The sequence below is a fragment of the Crinia signifera genome, chromosome 19, assembly GCF_055691185.1.
Source record: "Crinia signifera chromosome 19, ASM5569118v1, whole genome shotgun sequence".
In the NCBI taxonomy this organism is placed as follows: Eukaryota; Metazoa; Chordata; class Amphibia; order Anura; family Myobatrachidae; genus Crinia; species Crinia signifera.
The window spans coordinates 35,143,413-35,165,170 of record NC_139226.1 but is presented as its reverse complement, the minus strand read 5'-3'; the positions used below and the strand labels follow the sequence as shown (position 1 = coordinate 35,165,170).

The 21,758-nt window shown below is 47.8% G+C and overlaps 1 protein-coding gene and 1 long non-coding RNA gene across 5 annotated transcripts in view; both read right to left on the bottom strand.

The window, feature by feature from the left end:
• Nucleotides 1-6,940, bottom strand: part of LOC146041787 (uncharacterized) — a 70,937-nt gene extending 63,997 nt beyond the window's left edge. For both annotated transcript variants that reach the window (XR_014463590.1, XR_014463588.1), the window contains exons 1-2: nucleotides 6,847-6,940; nucleotides 83-196 (exon numbers count right to left, since the gene is read on the bottom strand). This is a non-coding gene — a long non-coding RNA (uncharacterized LOC146041787). The remainder of the gene's footprint in view (nucleotides 1-82; nucleotides 197-6,846) is intronic.
• A 9,822-nt stretch (nucleotides 6,941-16,762) lies between these two features.
• Nucleotides 16,763-21,758, bottom strand: part of PHLDB3 (pleckstrin homology like domain family B member 3) — a 65,738-nt gene continuing 60,742 nt past the window's right edge. For 2 of the 3 annotated variants that reach the window (XM_083162354.1, XM_083162355.1), the window contains 3 exons: nucleotides 21,423-21,636; nucleotides 20,362-20,447; nucleotides 16,764-19,094 (listed from right to left, as the gene is read on the bottom strand). In XM_083162354.1, coding sequence (XP_083018480.1) covers nucleotides 18,960-19,094; nucleotides 20,362-20,447; nucleotides 21,423-21,636 — 435 coding nt within the window. In that variant the 3' untranslated portion in view covers nucleotides 16,764-18,959. Of the gene's footprint in view, nucleotides 19,095-20,361; nucleotides 20,448-21,422; nucleotides 21,637-21,758 lie in introns of all 3 variants that reach the window. The other variant, XM_083162356.1, reaches the window with a different exon arrangement.

Below are 21,758 nucleotides of genomic sequence, written 5' to 3'. Positions count from 1 at the left end.
AATTCTAGAACTACAAGTCCCAGCATGTAAAGATGTAGAAAAGGTGTCTCATTTGGGTATAATATCTCCAGCATTTGCTCACCTTGTGCACTGGAGGCCGGGGAGAGACAGGTGGTCCCGTAGGATGGTCACTTCCTTCCAATCAGCGGGCAAGGAGAGCTACTGCCAATGCACTGGGCACATCTCAGGCTGAGCGCTGCAGGAGAGGAGCGGAGACCGTGCAGGATTACAGCGTTATACAGGAGGGCAGACAATGATGGTTATATAAGGGCATCACTGGTATTATTGGGAACCTCACAGGGTATACACAAAGTTATACAGTAATACATAGGATGCCATAAGCCATAATACAGCTACTGTATATACCAGCCGTCAGGGAACAGGGGTAAATTACCCCAAATGGGGTCAAAACTTAATTCATGGGGGAAATGTCGCGCTGCTGGGACACAGCCGGGCATGCATATGAATCTGTATAACCGCCAGGAATTACCCTTAGCAGTGTCCATTACCCCCAGGAATTTCATTCAATTGCATATAGAATCTATATATAGATTCTATATGCATGCTCGGCTGTGTGTGTTACAGTCCTGTAATGTACAATGACCGGACGCAGTGCAGTGCATCAGGCCCTTGTGTATAATACACTTCACTGCGTGATGCCAAGGACCCCGCATCCAAGTCCGCTCACTTCTTCAGTACAGTACACTAGTTGCTGCGCCATCTCAGCAGCGCCCAGTCTGTTCTGCCACTGCTGCGCTGAGTTTCTTTGCCTGGTTATAGGCTCCTGTCAGGGTATTATAGGATATATAGTACACTGCGCTTATGGTAGGAGCAGCTTTAATGTAAATGAAAGGATTATGCTAGTTATATAGAGCGCTGAAAAGATGAAGGTAACGAGTGACACCTGTAAGATAAAATAGTAAAATGTTTCCACTCCTTTTGGAGAATGTGTTGTAGAGAGATGGCCGTGCTGTCCCTACTATTCCCTGACCTTCCGAGGCAGCGGTATTCCTCAGCTGAACGCTGGCCGCTTGTAGATGGACTCCTCTGCTCCGGCTTCGTTAATGGAACGCGGCTTGATGACGTCAGTGGCTAGTGTGCGGGTACTTCGGGCGGCAGCAAGGCGGCTTGTTCTCTCCTTAAGTCTCCAACACTTTTCAAGCCTTGCTGGGCACTTTGTCAAGGATCTTTTGTAGCGCTCTATATAACTACCATAATCCTGTCAGGGTGCTGTATACCCATCTCTAGTCTAGGGGAAGACATTGCACAGACTGTCACTGTATCATCTGGTAATACTGACACTGATAGTTACCTGGACGTCACATTATCAATGGCTACACCACACACAGCCTGGCAGCCATTGATGATGATGATGATTACCATGTATGACAAGTTTTGTACCACACACAGCCATACATGGTAGTCATCATCATCATCAATTGCTGCCAGGCTGTGTACCGTACTAGCAGGATATATCATTCATTTCTGGGGGTACAATTATATGATTTCCTTCTTTCAAATCAAGGGGGTAATGTTGGCGTATCTAAATATATTTTGGGGTACAAGGTAAAAAAAAGTTCCCTGCCCCCAGGTATATGTGACCATTTCTGGATGAGAAGAGTAAGAATAGAGTCAGCACTTAATGATCCTGTACTGAGCAAGCTGCCGGACACACAGGACCAGAGTCAGTGGGCAGAAGAGGGACATTGGAGGGGTTGTGACAAACTAGAGCTGTTACCTGCACCCCTTCCCCCTTAACAGTCCCTGCTCCTGTCTCACCCACTTTGCCCCCCCCCCGGAACTATTTTACCCACACATCATACGGCCGCTGACCACTACACACTGTAGCTGTCTCTCTCCCCAGCTCAGAACCCGGCACTGAGCAGCTTGTACTGGGCTGGGGAGAGAGGCCAGTGGTGTATCTTGTGTAAGGCAGCCCCCGCTGCCGCTTGGGGGAGCGAGCGGTAGCAGGGTCTGTGTGGGCACCGGGCACTGGCACCTGCCTGGCGCACAATCACAATCTGACTGCCGGCCTGCCGCTTCCCACGCACTGGCTAAGCACGGAGGTGGCCATGATGACAGCGGCATGTCAGACAGTCACTGACAAACAAATTCCTATCCCCCACACCAACACCCAGAGATCCCGGACAGTGGGCCTTATTTTGGTTCATTCTTTCTGACAAAATCCTTCTTAGATGGACAAAACCATGTGCACTGCAGGGGGGGCAGATGTAACATGTGCAGAGAGAATTAGATTTGGGTGAGTAATTTTGTTTCTGTGCAGAGTAAATACTGGCTGCTTTATTTTTACACTGCAATATAGATCTCACTTTGAAGTAAAACCCCACCCAAATCTAATTCTCTCTGCACATGTTACATCTGCCCCACCTGCAGCGCACATGGTTTTGCCCATCTAAGAAGGATTTTGTCAGAAAGAATGAACCAAAATAAGGCCCAGTGTCCGGCAATCACCCTGAGGGGTCCGCAATTTTGGGACCGCTGTATTACAAGCAAACCGCCCAGCTGTCTGTTTGTCCGAAAGGACTGGATGTCCAGCCTATCAGCACACACGGTGCACCGTGCCCGGCCCGCTGAGTCGGGTGAATTGCAGATCACAGGCAGAGGGCGGTATTCAATGAGGCAGAATCGCCAAGTTTTATGGCGATTGTGTTTTTTTCATGTGTGCCGGCAGTTTTTTGAGCTGAAAAAGCGAATCACCCTATTCAACGTCTTCTAATCGCCGATGACGACCGGTGAATGAAGCACCAATCGCCAAATGTTATTCTCTACAAATCGCCGTTTTTTGTGTATAGGGATTTTCATGGGGATTCGCCGGTAGTCGACGGGAATCGCCAAAAGTGTATTCAATGAGAAGTTGGCGATTCTTATTTCTTGTTTCATATCGCCGTTCCTCATCGAGTGTCCCTCGCCATCTTTTTGTGGTGAACTTTTATCGGAACCTGTGAAATAATTGGTTTTAAGTGTTCAATTTAACTCTGCAAGTGTAATGTATTATTATTTGCTGCCCTTGTGTGATGTGATGGTCGTAGAAGTGCTATACAAATATATATTTAATTTTTTCTGGTATTTTTTTTTCCTCCCACAACGCACTGTTCTTACCCATGGTGCACCTCACTTACCCATGATTCTCCTCCCCACCTCACTCCTTCGTTTGGCCTTTGAGGAGATTACACAGCTTTTGCAGTCTGCTGTATTGGAATCGTTTTTTCAGGGTAATTTGCATTTTTCTTGCATTTCACTGCAATTTCTTACAGTACTGAAGCTGTTTAGGGAAACGCCGGATTGGCTGAGAATCGCCGTTGGGGGCGGCGATTCTCAGCCACGTTGAATAGGGTGACACAGCTAGTCCCGGCGACTCCCTACGCTTGGCGAATCGACGTAAAAAACCGGTGAATGGCTGGCGAATGTAAAATCTGAATCACTGTGACCAACGATTCAGGTCATTGAATACCGCCCAGAGACTTCCATTCTCCGGTTCATCAGGCAGCGCGGAGCGTGCAGCAGCCTGCACACCGCGCACAGACACAGGGTCATTCTCCAGCCGTCATCTACCTTCATCCGGTTCTTGTCCCACCATTTCCCCGGTCCATCAGGCAGCGTGGAGCGTGCATCAGCTGGCACACCACGCATAGATACAGGGACATTCCAGCCACCAGCGCTCCTTTCCCCGGCTCCTGTCCTGTCACTCACGTGCAGTGGGTACAGTCAGACGTCTAACACAAGCCGGCAAAAGGATGAGATGCGCTCATCGGGATCCATATATCAAGGCAGTGCCTATACCCAATCCTGAGTTTCACGTGAGTCCCGTATCCCACTTCCTTTATCAGAAAGAACAGTCTGGCAGGTATTCAATGCCTGCTCTGGGGAGCTGCAGCGAATCCTGTGTAGGGAGATTCGCCGGGCAGCCGCCCGTTCTCCCTATTCAACGCCTCAGGGGCTCTCTGCCCCTGGCGGCGAATTTTAACCCCCCCCCGGCGAATGCCGCCGGGGAGCTGGGGGACGGCTGCAGGCAGGGAGATGGAAGCCTCCCTGCCTGCGCCGGACACTGCGGGGGTGAAGGAGGGCTGTGGGGGACAGAGGGAGAGCCCCCAGAGCTGGCAGGGGGCTGTGTTAAGGGAGCCGCTACACACCGTTCCCGATCGTGCATGTGTAATGATCGGGACGAGTGTGCAGTGAATATATAAATATTAATGAGCGGCTCCCGGCTCGGCCCCCTGCTGGTGAATGTGTAAAAAAAAATAATAATAATATTGTTTAAAAAAAAAAAAAAACATTTAAAATATAGTCATGTGCTGCAAGCACATGAATAAAAATAGCATGCCCCTTCACAGAAAAAAAAATCTGATTTTTTGACACCAAAATAAAAATAAAAAACGCTTTATTTTCAAAGATCACATTCCAGTTCTCCAGAAAAAGATGACGAATGTAAAATGGAGAATCCGGGGAAAATCACTGGAGAAAGTAGTTCTCCACTTCAGCATTGAATACACTCTCGGCGAATTCCACTAAAAACCCCATTGAAAACCACTGGCAAATCGCGGAGAATCACAAACAGAGAATCGCCAGACATTCGCTCTTCATTTGCAGAGAATTGTGTCCATTGAATAGGGCGAATTGTTTTTCCAGTGAGAAAATTCCCTGTAAACCCGGGGAATTGCCTGATTTCCCAGAAAATATGGAGAATCAGAGGCATTGACTACTGGCCTCTGTATCATCAACATTTAGAGAGAGGTCATTTTCCTCATGTCATTCCAATTTGCAAGTTTTGCCTGTTACCAGTACATATAAACTACTAGTCAGGGGCTGGCTGGCAACTTTTAGCCTGGGGGGCAAACACAAGCAAGTGGCCTCAGGGTGATAGAGACTGTACTAGGGAAAAGGAGTAAGAAACGGCAGAGGAAAGGGAGCTAGTGAGAGACAGCAGATGTGATGCTGCCTGATTTATGAATCCATGGAAATTGTTCCCCGCAGCTACCATTCCTCACAGTTATGGGCCACACATTGCGTAGCTAGCCTGCAGAACCCTCTCCGGCAATGGCCAATGCATATGTGCGGTCAATGGGACTGTGCATGTACAGCGGCCACAGTAGCACCTGGAGCACATCACAGGGATGAACATCCGGCCAATAAAATTGCATATTGCAATGTGATACTGGGTGCTAATACCATGCCCAGATCGCACTGCATATGCGATTTGTCGATAAATGGGCCGCCCCATAGCCAGAGAGAACAAAGGGGAAAGGAAGATCGTGAGAGAGGTTGCAGTGAAGAGGGAGATTGTGAGAGAGCCTGCAGGGGCAGGGAGAAAGTGAGAGACAGATCAAAAGGGACAGGAAGACTGTGAAAGAGACAGCAGGGGGAATAGTAAGAGAATGCAGTGGATATAGCAAGAGACAACACGACAGATAGCAAGAGAGACTGTAGGAGAGATAGTGAGAGACCGCAGGTGAGACAGCAAGAGAAACCGCAGGGTAGAGGGAGATTGAGATATCACAGGAGATATAACAGTGAGATACTGCAGGTGAGATAATGTGAGAGACCAAAGGAAGATAGTGAGAGAGGCCACAGGAGAGAGATCACAGGGAAATAGTGAGAAAGGCCACAGGGGAGAGATCACAGGGGAGAGATCACAGGGAAATAGTGAGAGGCCACAGGAGAGAGGTCACAGGGAAATAGTGAGAGAGGCCACAGGAGAGAGGTCACAGGGAAATAGTGAGAGGCCACAGGAGAGAGGTCACAGGGAAATAGTGAGAAAGGCCACAGGAGAGAGATCACAGGGAAATAGTGAGAAAGGCCACAGGAGAGAGATCACAGGGAAATAGTGAGAAAGGCCACAGGAGAGAGATCACAGAGAAATAGTGAGAAAGGCCACAGGAGAGAGATCACAGGGAAATAGTGAGAAAGGCCACAGGAGAGAGATCACAGAGAAATAGTGAGAAAGGCCACAGGAGAGAGATCACAGGGAAATAGTGAGAAAGGCCACAGGGGAGAGATCACAGGGAAATAGTGAGAGGCCACAGGAGAGAGATCACAGGGAAATAGTCAGAAAGGCCACAGGGGAGAGATCACAGGGAGATAGCGAGGGAGGCCGCAGGGCACATAGTGATGGAGACCGCAGGGCAGAGAGCGAGGGAGGCCGCAGGGGAGATAGTGAGGGAGGCCGCAGGGCAGATAGCGAGGGAGGCCTCAGGGCAGATAGCGAGGGAGGCCTCAGGGCAGATAGCGAGGGAGGCCGCAAGGCAGATAGCGAGGGAGACCGCAGGGGAGATAGCGAGGGAGACCACAGGACATAGAGGGAGGCCACAGGGGAGACAGCGAGGGAGGCCGCAGGGGAGACAGCGAGGGAGGCCTATGGGCAGATAGTGAGGGAGGCCGCAGGGGAGATAGTGAGAGAGGCCTCAGGGCAGATAGTGAGGGAGGCCTCAGGGCAGATAGTGAGGGAGGCCTATGGGCAGATAGTGAGGGAGGCCTATGGGCAGATAGTGAGGGAGGCCTATGGGCAGATAGTGAGGGAGGCCTATGGGCAGATAGTGAGGGAGGCCTAAGGGCAGATAGTGAGGGAGGCCTAAGGGCAGATAGTGAGGGAGGCCTATGGGCAGATAGTGAGGGAGGCCGCAGGGGAGAGGGTGAGAGTGAGAGAGATTGCAGGGGGAAAAATGAGAGAGACCACAGAGAGAGAGTCAAGGGTGAGGGGAGAGGGAAAGAAACTGAAAGAGAGTGAGAGAGACCACAAGATCGAGGTAGAGACTGCAGGGTAAAGGGAGAGAGAGGTAAAAAAAACTGCAGTAGAAACTGAAAGAGACTGCAGTGCAGGGTGTACAGTACCTCTGTGTTGTTCTCTGCAGCTATTCTCAGGTGCAGCTTTCTCCAGCCTGTGCGGTGCCAGGGGGAAGCAGGGACCAGACCAGAGAGATTGAGTAGAATTTCAAGACAAGCTTTGGGGGCGGGGCTACCTCAGGATAAGGAAGTAGGCTGATCTGGTAGGGAGGGCTGAGGGGGGAACCTGTGAATTAGAGGTTCCTATGGCAGGTTCCTGAATAATAATCAGGGTGTGCAGGAGAGTCCCCTTACAGTGTCCCCTTCTCGTGCTGCTTGCTGGACACAGCAGCGTGTGTGCAGCAGCCACTGACAGTCGGGAGGAAGCAGAGAAACCTTCCCGGCTGTCACTCAGATCTGCAAACACAGCAGCCCTATTTCTGCAAAATTGTTCTGGCCTGGGGGGGCAGAAGGCACCCTGCCCCCCTGCCCAGCCCGTCACTGCCCCCTGCCCAGCCCTCCACTGCTACTAGTACTGGAGTGGAATATAATCCTCTGACTGTTCAACACAAAGGTTCACCATCTGGTCTAATATAAAGTGGATGCTTTTGGATAAGGAACTTTTTTAACTATTTTTTTTTTATTGTGGATGTTTTGTTTCATTAAATTCATTTTTAATCATTTAAAATTGTTCTATTGTTTGAAGACAGTCATCAAAATACATCTGATCCAGCGTCAATATTTTCACCTATTGCCTACTGCTTTGCCATTTGTGGACTGGAGGTTGTACTGGTCATAATAAGGTGTTTTTTGGCAGCAGGATTTAGCGCACGTTTGAAGTTAGCCTCACATTGGGCCTTATTTTGGTTCACTCTTTCTGACAAAATCCTTCTTAGATGGACAAAACCATGTGCACTGCAGGGGGGCAGATGTAAAATGTGCAGAGAGAATTAGATTTGGGTGAGTTATTTTGTTTCTGTGCAGGGTAAATACTGGCTGCTTTATTTTTACACTGCAATATAGATCTCACTTTGAAGTAAAACCCCACCCAAATCTAATTCTCTCTGCACAAGTAACATCTGCCCCACCTGCAGTGCACATGGTTTTGTCCATCTAAGAAGGATTTTGTCAGAAAGAGTGAACCAAAATAAGGCCCATTGTTTTGTGTAAATCCCTATCCCCGCCTCACTTGCCTGCAGTGCAGCCTGTGTTACAGTCTGTCTGTCTGTCCAATGGGTTGTCTGTTGGGTGGCCTGGAGGCTGGGACTGAGTCTGAGCCAGGGGATGGGAAGCAGCAGTGTCTGCTGGTCTCGTCTCTGCCTCTCTCCTTCAGCTTCTGTAGAATTGGGTTAAATGTATATATGTATAATGTTTAAGCGGCATTATGGCACATGGCGTATAGTCTAGGGTGCATTACGTGTGTGGTGTATAGTGTAAGTGGAGTAACGTGTGTGGTGTATAGTGTAAAGGGAGTAACCTGTGTGGTGTATAGTGTAAGGGGAGTTACATATGCTGTGTATAGTGTAAGGGGCATTACGGTGTGGATTATAGTGTAAGGGGCATTACAATGTGTGGAGTATAGTGCAAGTGGCATTATGTGTGCGGTTTATAGTGTAAGGGGCATTACGGTGTGTATAGTGTAGGGGGTATTACGGTGTGTGGCGTATAGTGAAAGAGGCATTATGGGGGGGCGCCAGAAACTTTTTTGGCTGGGGGGAGCAAATTTTATAGTTACGCCACTGAGAGAGGCTTTACTTGCTCTCCGCTGCCGACTCCCTACAATGGGTGAGCGGGACCCGGGACCCTCCAGCAGTCCCGGGCCCAGGTAAAAAGTACCCGCTCCCCCGCCCATCTCTATGCCACTGCCTCGCCAGCAGTAAGTTACTGACATTGCACATGCAGTGAGTTACTGACATTGGGCCTGATTCGGCATGGATCGCTAATTAGAGAAAAAGCCCCTGACTGCGAGCAAAAAGCTGCCCCCCAAAAAGGAAGAAGGAACTCCCACTGCAAAATTACAAAGGCATCGCATCGCAAATCCCTACGCATTCCCAGATCCATATGCAAATCCCAGAACATCAAAGAGAAATTACCATCTGAGCAAATCCGAGTACGTCTGAGGCTTCCACTATTGTGCGACAGAGACCGGCTGGAAATGGTCAGCGCTGACGTCAGAGACCACACCCAGAAAACGCAATGTTTCTACCTTATAAACGCCAGTTGGTACTTGTGTATTAGCAGGACGCCCGGCTACGCTACACTGACAACGTACCTTAGGCTACGTTGTCAGTGTACCATAGCCGGACGCCCTAATACATGTATGTAGTGCAGTGTTTTATACTTACCCTCAACGATGTCCCCGGCACTCCCCTCCTCCGGCACTCGCGTCCTCCATGTCCCGCTGGCAACGTGTCCCTGGTGCCAGCGTTCCTCCTCTATGACACTACCGGTGGCAGCAGTGTACGTAATTATTTTGATTTTGTTACACAGAATCGCCCACTAAGCTATTTGCTTAATGGGCGTCTGGCTACTACATAAGTACCGGGTGATGAGATCTGAATAAGGGCCAATGAATGATATAGTTCAGTGGTGTCACCGGGACCCGCTAAACATGTTGGTCCTTGGCTATATAGCCAAACTGACCTGCATGTTCAGCATATGGGAGGGGTCATTAACGGTAGCATGCATCGGTAACAATATTTAGTGTACAGTACATATAAGAGGATATAGTAAAAGATATCGCTCAGAAAGCCCATTCTGAGTGATACATTTTCTATATCCTCTAGGGCAGGCATGTCCAAACTATATCCAGCTTTTGTGAAACTACAAGTCCCATCATGCCTTGCCACAGTTTTGCAATTAGGGAACGCTAAAACTATGGCAAGGCATGCTGGGATGTGTAGTTTCACAACAGCTGGAGGGCCAGTTTGGACATGCCTGCCTAGTGTATGAGGCTTAAGCAGTACTTTAGGGTAAGATCAGAATATGTTTATTTTCTTACCTCCTGCCCATTTCTAGGGGCATTTTGGTACATTTTTGCATAATAATCAGATAATACAGAGATCTTGGTTGCATATATCTGCAGATATATGTGTTGGTATGGCTGGGCTGCTCCAGGTTAGCACACCTTAACACTTTATTAACACTTATGTTTTCCCTATCACATTATATTTTGTATTATTTTAATCACACCTTCACTTATTCTAGTTCATTCTTTCTGACAAAATCGTTCTTAGATGGACAAACCCATGTGCACTACAGGGGGGCAGATGGGAGTGTGCCATCGCCGGGTGCGCGCTCCCGTTTTCAGCCCCGTTCTAATCGCTGGTCGCAGGAGCTTGCTCCTGCGACCAGCTGATTACCTCTGCGGCACCGCCAGCAGAGGTTCCCTTTCAGCAGCTGCCATCTCTGGTCGCTGATGAAAAGGAGAAACTGAGCAATATATCTCCCATGTGTGTACTCACCTTAAGAAGGATTCTGTCAGAAAGAGTGAACTAGAATAAGGCCCATAGCACTTATGTGCTTATTATTAACCCTTACTCATTTTCATTTGTGTGCTGCCCTGGAGTTGTCGTTCCTGTGCGGGCATGATGGGGGACAGGGTATGGGTCTGGAGTGGCACAGAGACTTGATGTACGGTCTGGGGGCTTAGCCCTATATCTGCAGATATATGCAACCAAGATCTCTGTATTATATGATTATTATGTAGATATGTCTCACTCAGTTTTTTTTTTTATTTCCTAACCAGAATTACCCCTCCCTTTTAGCACCTGGGTGACATCACAATCTGACTGAGCAGCTTGCCAACAAATGTGTTGTGTGGTTCTTTTTTGCACCAGGTGGAGGACCATTGAGTCACACTGTTGATTTGTGGTGTTCCCATGATAAATGATATTCAGTGTTACTTGCCGTGCATTGTCCTACATTACCCCCTTCCCGACGCAGCATGTTTTTGCCTTCCTGACAGAGGCCTTTTTTTCAAATCTGACATGTATCACTTAAGTGGGGATAACTTTTTTTTGCTTTTACTTATCCCAGTGATTTTGAGATTGTTTTCCCGTGACACATTGTACTTTAAATTAGTGGTAAATTTTGGTTGAATTTTGCTTGTGAGACAAATAATCATACCACTCAAAATAGTTAATAACTAACATAGACCATATCTAAACTTTATTTTTAAATCATTATTGCAAGCTCCTTTAATTTTTTTGGACACTAGGGGGCAGCAGAGTCTAAATTTTACATATCATACAGTTTAACGCTGCTTTTGGCTGTTCACGTTTGAACAGCCAATCGCAGCGATCGCCCATGACGGGGGGCATCGCTGCCCCCCCCTGGGCAATGAGGGAGGATGTCTGCTGTCAGGGACAGCAGAAATCGTCCCTCTGTCACCGCGTCTGTAGACGCGGTGGCACTTTGAAGTCATGACGTACATGTACGTCATGTGTCGGGAAGTACATCCCGGCCATGACGTACATGTACGTCAAATGTCGGGAAGGGGTTACATTGTTTGGCAGCATTATCATGTACTGGGTTATCCCACAAAATAGCTTCCACTACTCCATGGGGGTAATTCTGCTGGCTAGGCTACGTATATACGGTGCCAAGCGAGCAGGTTAATGCCGCCCCTCCAGCTGGATCCCATTGCTATGCTTTGAGCGGATGTGTACGCTTACACATATGCTCGCAAGCGCCCACACAGAGGAAAAATAATTTGATGGTTGCTCACCATCAAATTACTTTTTCTCTGTTCGCAGCGGAATGGTGGCCCAGGACTTACTTTTCTGCTGCACATTGTTGTCCAAATTGGGAGCGGGCGCTAACTTCATGTGACGTAATTCGCCTGCTCCGAGTAGGCCCTGCCCAGCGTTTCTATGGGCGCGCCCATGAAACGCCAGGTGTCCACCCCAGAATGCCCTCTTCCCTGTCAATCAGGCAGCGAGCGCACAGGCGAATGAAAATATCCCCAAAGGCACTCGCTGTGGGGGTTTCCACAAGTTTGTGTAATTGAGGGGCGGATTGATTAAGCTCGGTGAAGTGATAAAGTGGCTGATGCAGTACTTTATCATCAGCCAATCAGCTCCCAACTGCCAAGTTAGATGGAGTTTTAAAAATGACAGTTATGAGCTGATTGGCTGGTGATAAAGTACCAGCCACGTGATTGCTGCTTAAAAAAATTGTCCCCTCAATGTTATATTTCAGATTTCTCTATAATCTTTTACAGAACGTTATAATGCTTTTATTCTTTCATTTTAAGTATTAACTATAAAACTTCCTCTTTTTCTGGGATTACCTCATGACAAATCATGGGACCAGGCCATACTCCTGTACACGTGGACTGGTTAAAGGGAGATGGTGTCTGAATATAATGGTATGGGTGGGAGGGTGCATATTTACTGATGAGTGGAGGTTTCTACACTTTAGGGTTGATTCACTTGGATGCAAATTTGCATCCTTGCAAACAGGGCCGGATTAAGCCTTCGGGGGGCCCGAGTTACTTTAGACAGGGGTGCCCCCTTGCACTTGTCATTACTGAGTAAAGGCAGTATAAACTTAGTCAAGGGGGAACTGCAGAGGGGGGGTTTAATATATATATATATTATATACATACATACCACACGACCTGTGTTTGTCCCTCTGTACCCTACTCTGTAGGACACCTCACAGGCTCAGCGCTGCCTCTGATTAAAAACCCTCCCATGACGAGGCTGTTGCTGCTGTCCTCCATGACCCTGAGAAGCATGTGATGAGCTCCACCAATTAGAGCTCAGCACAAGCCTCTCAGCCTCTGACCTCTTGTGCAAAGTCTCATGGGACTTAGTTAACTCCTAGTAATGCACTGCACACTTGTGCAGTCAGTGTGTCTTGGCTCCCGATGCTCAGCACCATTAATCGTTGTCACATTGGCAGATAGGTGAAGCTGCAGCACTACCGAACTCCCATGCACAAATCCTTTAGCTAAAATATATATATATATTTAAAAAAAAAAATACATGCCGACCACAGCGGACCCCTAGCTAGAGGGGGACTCAGGGGTACTGACCCCCTGTGCCCCCCCTTAATTAAGCCCTGTTTGCGAATTAACCAAACCCTGCAACCGTAGATGTGCGTACACATTCTGAGGGAAGTGGGCGGGCAGCTGACATCCGGTGATGTCAGCTTCCGGCCCCCGACGTTGGATTTCCCATGGGTGATTACCCCAGCAATGGGTCGACACAGGCAAAATGTTGTCATGGCAATGGTTGACACATAAAATGTCGACATACTTTTTTTTTCCATTTTGTTTTTATTTTTCAAGCTCTACCATCCAGTGGTCAGGGAACTGGGGTAAATAACCAAATGGGGTAAAAATAAAAATTCCTGGGGGTAATGGATGGTCGCGCTGCCGAGACACAGCCGGACATGCATATGAATCTATATGCATGCCCGGCTGCGTGTGTTTCAATACTGTACAAGGACCTGGCGCAGTGCAGTATGTCAGGCCCTTGTGTATAACTGGCCTCCCTGCGTAATGCCCCGGGCCCCGCCTCCAAGTCCACCCACTTCTTCAGTAGAGTCAACTAGTTGCTGCGCCATCTCGGCAGTGCCCAGTCTGTACTGCTGCTGCGGCACCAATGGTCTTTGCCTGGTTATAGGCTCCTGTGAAGGTATACCCATCTCTAGTCTAATTTGCACAGACTGTGACTATGGGCCAGATTCTCTAAGCTTCAAAAGTGATAAAATTGAGAGTGATAAACAGCCAGCCAATCAGCTCCTTTCTGACATTTTTCAAACACAGCCTCTGGCATGGCAGGTAGGAGCTGATTGGCTGGCTGTTTATCACTCTCCATTTTATCACTTTTGAGGCTTAGAGAATCTGGCCCTATATCACCTTGTAATACTGACACTGATAGTTGCCTGGATGTCACATTATCAATGGCTACACCACACACAGCCTGGCAGCCAATGATGATGATAATGATTACGGCTGTGTGTGGTACAAATGCAATGGCTGCCAGGCTGTGTACCGTACTAGCAGGATATATCATCAATTTCTGGGGGTACAGTGTGTATTACAATTATATGATTTCCTTCCTTTCAAATCAAGGGGGTAACGTCGGCGTATCCAAATATATTTCAGGTAAAAAAGTTCCCTGATCCCTGCACTACACCAATTAGGAGTCCAGATGTTGAGGGGTCAACAAGAACAGAAAAAAAACATGGAAAAACTGTTGACCTAGTGCATATCGACTGTGTCACGGTACTACCTAAAAGTCCAACCAAAATCTCCTCTCTCAGGACTGCCATGACCTCACCCTCTCCCTCCTCCCCTCCCACATCTTCACTCCCCTCCTTCACATCCCGGTCCTCATTTTACCACACCACTGCCGCTGAAGTCCACTCTATCCTTCAATCCGCTTCTCCCTCCACCTGCCCGCTCGATTCTATCCCCTCCAATATTATCCGTTGTCGCTGACCGCCGACTGACCTCTCACCTAATCACCTCCTCCCACTCCCGTGTCCAAGACTTCTCGCGCTGGCCCCCTGCACTGGAACAACCTCCCGCCACCCATCAGGCTATCTGATTCCCTTACCTCCTTCAAGCGCTCCCTCAAAACCCACTTCTCAACTAGCCTATCCCTCCTCCTAACCTCTTTTGATCCTCCTATCCTGTCTCCGTTCCCCTCCGTTCCTACTTATCCTATTATTTTTCGTTCGTCCACCCACCTCCTTTTAGTATGTTAACTCTAATGAGTAGGGCCCTCCTTCCTCACGTACTCACCCTACCTCTTTACCTCACCAGTGCTCCTGTCCTGTTCTTCCCTTCCTCTACTTCATCTTCAGTCTCCTCGACAATTTCGACACCTACTTCTGAACTGATGCTGATTTTAGTTCTACCAGCTATACCCCTATTTATGCTGTATTTTATCAACACACCCTGTACGTTACCTTGTAATTTGTTTTTTTTGTTTGCTATGTACGGCGCTGTGGACACTTTGTGGCGCCTTATAAATAAACGTACTACTACTACTACTACTACTACTACTACCTAGTGCATGTCAACATTGTGCCTTCTGTGGGCTAATCGACATCCATCTTGTCGGTTTCCCCGCCTCTACAAAAGCCTCCAGGAATATCAGACCCTGCCGGCAATGCCATGTGATCCTGTACCAGGTCATATAGTACAGACCACTTATTAGATAAAGGCCTGATTCAGACCGGTTTGCTGGGTTACGAGTGTTTGGAGCCCAGGAAGCAGGTAAACGCCACCCTGCCAAATGCACATCCCCCACCTCTGTGCACGGCTGTGAACACGTATGCAGCAGGTGAATGATGGAGAAAATCATGGACTCACTCGGCGCTGCGTAGGCCATGGGGAGAAGAAGGTTGCTGATGACATCGGCAGCCGTCCCTCCCAAAGGCCGGGGAACATCTGCGTTTTCCGGGGGACACCCAGAAAATGGCGGCGACGTGCCCCCAAATACCCTCAGTTAAATGTGCACTGCGCAGGCGCGGTCGTCCAAAAAATGATAATCGCTTGTTCTGTCTGAATGACCCCATGGTGTTATGGCAGCTTGCCACAAAAAACAACATTGTGTTTTATAATGATGAAAATAAATACGTAACTATCTCCTTACACATACAAAGAAGCCATTTTTAGTCACTCATAATACGATCAAGCATTTGTCTTGTGGGCCAAGGTGAAAAATAATGAATCAAAACAATAAAGTGATAGCACAGCAAACGTCCAATCTATATTAATAAAAGGCTATCTCTGAGGTGAGGGAAGTATGAGGTGAAATACCGCCACTGACCACTAGAGGCCACTCGGTGGACCAAATTACTCCTTTGTGTGCTAAAATATGTCAACAGAAAGTGAAAGCAATTTTTGCAGGGACACTGATCTGTTTAAACTTGCTGGATATGGAGAGAGGGAGCTGTGAAGACAGAGATTAGAGGTAGTAGCAGATAAGGACTGGGGGTGGGGTGGAGAGTTTGTGTGATAAAACCTGTCACAGCTCAAAGTGACAGTACATTGCAGAAGCCGTCATTTTGATGGGTTTTTAACTAGTAGTAACTATATAATCACTAGTGGTGTAATTATTAAAAGTCACAGGAAGCCAGAATCGTGCATAGCCATCCCTGCCCTTAAGATGGCGCTGACTGTGCTCTGCAGGAAATCCAGCGATACAATGTGATCTAAGAAAGAATCACCAGACACAACTAGCATACCCAAAATGAATCCAACATGGTTTCTTTTTTATTCATATTGTTAGGTATAATAAATAAAATAAATGTGGCATTTGTTATAAAAGGTAAACCCTTTCCCACCCCCTTCACCAGAGACAAATACTCAGGAATATATACATACAATCCTGAACAGAGGAAAGGCTCATACCTAGAACACTGGCCACAGAAAACATAAATCTGTACAATGGTCTGTTTTCTGACTAACATCAGCTTTCATTACACGCAAAACAAGCTACATAATCGGTGTCCCTGCCACCGATACACAGTGGATGCAGCCATTTTGTGACCAAAACCAATAACTGGGCAAGTTGCTGACTAAGAACTTGTGACAACCCTTATATCTGAGGTAAACATTACCTCGTGCCCCTCAGGTCAGGGCCGTCTTAACAATCTACTGGGCCCCTGGGCAAAATAATTTTTAGGGCCCCCCTCCACCCACCTATGTGCAGCAGCAGAGGAGGGCTGGGAGTTGTGTGGCGGGGATCCGGGCAGCAGCTGTCAGCGGCATCTGTCTAGGCGACTCGTCGGTGGCGGCGGTGATCCAGGCGGGGGGGGCTGGGAGCTTGATGTAGCGGTGTGTGGTGGGGATCCAGGCAGCAGCTGTCAGCGTTGTCCGTCCAGGCAGCTCGCTCAGAACTTGATGTAGCGCTATTTGCTGCCGGGCAGGAAGCGCTGCAGATTTTGAAAAGACTGGCCGGACACTGATTGGCTGAGCGTCCGGCCAATCAACGTCCGGCCAGAATTTTCAGAATCAGCAGCGCTTCCCACCCGGCGGCAAATAGCGCTACAGCAAGGTCTGAGTCGCCACTGCCTGTATGGACAACGCTGACAGCTGCTGCCCGGAGCATCCCCGACATATGCCGCCCAGATTGCTACATCAAGATCCCAGCCCCCCGCTGCCTGGATCACCGCCGCCACCGCTGAGTCGCCGCTGACCGCATCCCAGCCGCCCACCGCCATTCCCCAGAGCAGTGCCGTCTTCCCCAGTGGGCTGGGCCCCTACAATCCTTGGGCCCCTGGGCAACTGCCCATTCAGCCCAATGGGAAAGACGGCCCTGCCTCAGGTAGATCTTTTTCACCTCAAAATGAGATACAGAAGGCCACATTCGTCAATGAGGTTACTAGCTCCCCGTGAACTGCAATTTTGTGATGATTTCTTCAGTCCAAAAACAAAATGGCTGCCTTTACTGTGCACAGGACACTGGTTCACCTTACAATCAAATATTAAGTGTTTTGTGGTCAAAGAATAAAAAACACAAATAATTGTCCTGATGGCCTGCCTCAAAAGCAGGCAGGCAAGGGGGGGGGACCATCCAAAACATATACCCCAGTGTTACCTAGCAGCAATCATGAATCACTGCAATTATATGGTAATGACCAATCAGATATGTGCAAGGAAGTTCCTGTTCGGTTGCTAAGACTACAGCACAACACTGGGTTATTTAGTAGGCCTTTTTCTGGGTTCTGTGTACACATTTGAAAAATGAAGGGGCAGATTTAACAGTGAGTGATATTCTTGTTATCAGATACCAGTGAAAAATGGTGCTCCAACCAATCAGCTCCTGTCATGTGTCTGGAGCACTATTTATCATTCGGTAACCAGAATATATCACTTGTTAATTGCGCGCTGTTATATTTCCACCACGTTTAGCAGACAATAAGTTGCTTGACATTGATTTGCAATACTATTGGGCATCCATGTTGTTTTAGAGTCACCAACTTACAATATGGGGAGAGATGCCCAATACCAGCTGTGGTACTGCAGCCTGTGCAACCAAGTTTACTATCCCCACAGAGACAGACTGACATTACAGATGCACCACTTATACCTTAGCAACGACCACAGGTCTGCAACAAATAAAGTATATACTTATACCAAGACACCTCCAAACAAAACCCACAACATTCATACATGTAAAAATCCGACGCAGCCCGATACGTCCCAAAATGGTCCTTTATGGGAATTCTGGATTCCTCATCCCTTTTAGCTCCACAACATTGGGACCATTGAGAGTTACACAGAATATTTGCTACCCACTACCATGCCATTATGGCGTCAGGTATGCCATGTATCTCCAAAGTCATATTCTCCTACCCACAGGGTGTGGTTGGGTAAGTACCGGAAAGGTGAGCACAAATCACATTGGCCAACTGTAGGGCATTAGAATCTAGCCAGGCCTACAATGCATAAACTATAACGTTGCTTATTGTATGACCAAAGCCAGAAGGACAAAGCACTAAATGGTCAATGTCTTCATTAATGCAGCCATACCTAGAGTCCACCTGCCGGAGAGAGGTCAATACAATATAGTCTGGTGGTACCAGTCACCACGCCTGTGGTGGCTTGAAGGTTGGTACCAGCCACTACTGTGCTTATAAGTATTCTCCAAATTTCCCAGCGTCCTCTTAGTGGCTATTATATGCTCTATAGCTACTGCCCGATGATGGTTACACAGGCTTTAGAAGTAGGCGGTAGAGAAATCCTGCGAGGTCAATTTCCAATAATCCAACAATAGAGTTCACTTGTCTCCAAACAGTGGGGGCTGCCATTTTCCTGTAGCTGGCAGCTGCCATACTCTGGCAGAGAATCCTGGGGTCTATGTACAGGCGGTGTAATCCGCCGTAATTTACAATAAACAGTGGTATTTCACGATTTCTTGAGACATTTAGCATTAACAAATGTGGGTGTGTAATATATACGTATATATACACACACGATTAATACAAGTGTCCGAACAGAACAAATAATGTACACCAGGGAACATCTGGTAAAACTTCACGTCCTCTTTCACACGGCACATAAAAGTCATTCTGTGTTTTCCTTCTGTCCATCCTGCCGCATTTCTCTCACAAGTTCCTTCTCAAGTCTGTATAATGAATCTGTGTTCCTCTACTTTGTGCCCAGGCTCCCTTGTTCCTCCTCAGGGTCCTGGCACCAGTCACAAAAGGCCTCAGTACTTCAAGTTTTCCTCAGCTGCAGTAACCATGACGTCCATCCAGATCCTCATGGCCTCCGGGGTTGGAGCCACCATACAGAACAGCCTTTCGAAGGTCTTCAAACAAAATGTTAGCTTGGGGTGTGGGCTCTGAAAAAAGGGAAAACATGGCTATTCTCACATTCTTTTAAAAGACCACAAGATGTGGCACATCTCCGTAACACATTCAAATTAGTATTTCAAAGACTGTTGTGGCGATACCATGTAATGACAAGCTTCCTGTCTACAAGTTCACTCACGGCCTATTAGTCCTACTCGTGCACAAGGGCATAACTACCATAGGTGCAAGGGGTGCAACTGCTATGGGGCCCAGAGCTGAAGGGGGCCCGTCTTTGCTGTCTAAGTAATATGTTTTGCAATACATTTATCACCATAAGTTGCTAAATAGGGGGCCCTTACAAACTTTTGCTATGGGGCCCACGAATATGTAGGTACGCCTCTGCTCGTGCACATGTCATTTACTAAAGCTTCTAAAAATGTAAAAGAGGTGATCTTGCCCAATCTTCTACTTCTTATAATAATAATAATAACCAGATTAATTGATGACTGCGATATTTTGCATAAAAGGAGCATTATAGATTCAATGGGATTATCCTTGCCTGGGTACGCAATAGAGCACAGGTTCTCAAAGTCGGTTCTCGGGACCCCACACAGGGCATGTTTTGCAGGTCTCCTCAGAGAATCAGGTGAAATAATTATCTTCACCTGTGGATCTTTTAAAACGTGTCAGTGAGTAATGAGTGCACCTGTGCACCTGACGGGTGACCTGGAAAACGTGAAATGTGTGGGATCCTGTGGACCGAGTTTGAGAACCCCTGCACTAAGGTGGCTGATCAGACTTCCAGTTGATCTGCCGCCCTATCTAACGTTCGGTAAATGCATACACACTTACCAATTGTCTCACCGATTTGTTGAGTCTGATGCCACAACCGGGCGGGCATTTACACATACCCACCCAGTTGTGATGTCAGTCACTAGTGGTCTCTGCAGCAAGTGTACAGGCAGAGGCAGACTGTCCATACACAACGCACGATGCACCAATATATCTGCACATATATCGGCCAATGTCAGCACTGCAGGGCCATCGCAATATTTGAGTGAAATATTAGAGCATTCAGTTGATAGGCTGATATGTCAGTCAGTGTGTACCCAGTGTTAGATTCTGGGGCTGATGCGGAGCTGAATATATGTCTGTTTGTGGAGCGTATCCAGCGGATTTTTGAACCACATGTGCATCAAACCTGAGAGGACAGTGGCCATTGGATGACTATACAAACCCATTTTGTGCTCAAGACCTTCAAATCCCTAATTAGCAACAGTTTGATGGATATATGAATCATTTCTTATCACTACTCACCTTAAAAGCGCTGCGCAAGTGGTCATAATAAACTTCTTCAATGGCCTGGAAATAGATCACCCCTTTCAGCTTCTGCTCTTCTTTATCTGAAGAAACACACAGACGAGTGAGCAACCATGTCAGCAGTCACAACTGGGGGACCGTGATGTCAGCAGTCACAACTGGGGGACAGTGATGTCAGCAGTCACAACTGGGGGACAGTGATGTCCGCAGTCACAACTGGCGGACAGTGATGTCAGCATTCACAACTGGCGGACAGTGATGTCAGCAGTCACAACTGGCAAACAGTGATGTCAGCAGTCACAACTGGCAAACAGTGATGTCAGCAGTCACAACTGGCAAACAGTGATGTCAGCAGTCACAACTGGCAAACAGTAATGTCAGCAGTCACAACTGGCAAACAGTGATGTCAGCAGTCACAACTGGCAAACAGTGATGTCAGCAGTCACAACTGGCAAACAGTGATGTCAGCAGTCACAACTGGCAAACAGTGATGTCAGCAGTCACAACTGGCAAACAGTGATGTCAGCAGTCACAACTGGCAAACAGTGATGTCAGCAGTCACAACTGGCAAACAGTGATGTCAGCAGTCACAACTGGCAAACAGTGATGTCAGCAGTCACAACTGGCAAACAGTGATGTCAGCAGATATAATTGGTGACTGGTGATGTCAGCAGATACAGTACAATTGTCGGACTGTGATGACAGCAGTAATAGTGGATGGTGATACAATTATTTCAGCGATCATTAGAAACAAGGAATAAGGTGTATTAGAGAATCATAAGTAACCTCTTTTTACAGCCGATATAAAACTGGCTGTTTCTGCACAAACACGACAGCTGACCAGCGATAGGGTTTCTAATTATGACCTGAAGATATGCTGGGACTTCTAGTTCTACAACAGCTTAAGAGCTGATAGGTCACCCCTAAGTCATAAGCAGCCTTCATCTAGGAGGGCCCCAATCCTGGATAGGCCGGCAGACCTGCTGCTGTGTGTTACAGTGTAATATACGTATATACAACACATCAGCCTGGAGAGAGACAGACAATAGGGCAGGTACCTGCATAGTACGCCAGCCTCCGCTTCTGGCGGTCAAACACAAACCAGCGCTTCTTCCATGTTTTAATCCGGCCACCCATCTTCACCAGGTAACCCCTGCAGCACATTGCACTGACCCGTACGTGTGTGCATGTCTCCACACTGTGACCCGACGCCTCCAGGTAAGACCTGAGGTCAAGGGGAAGATGCGGGGGAGGCATTGAGAGGACGGTCACCTGTGCAAAAATCAAACGTATCACCAGGGTTGAAACAAGCAAAAGTACAATACAGGTTTATCAAGAGTCTTTGCAGTGTGGGCAGGAACAGGGGTCCAGGCGCAGGCTGCTAACCTGGGACT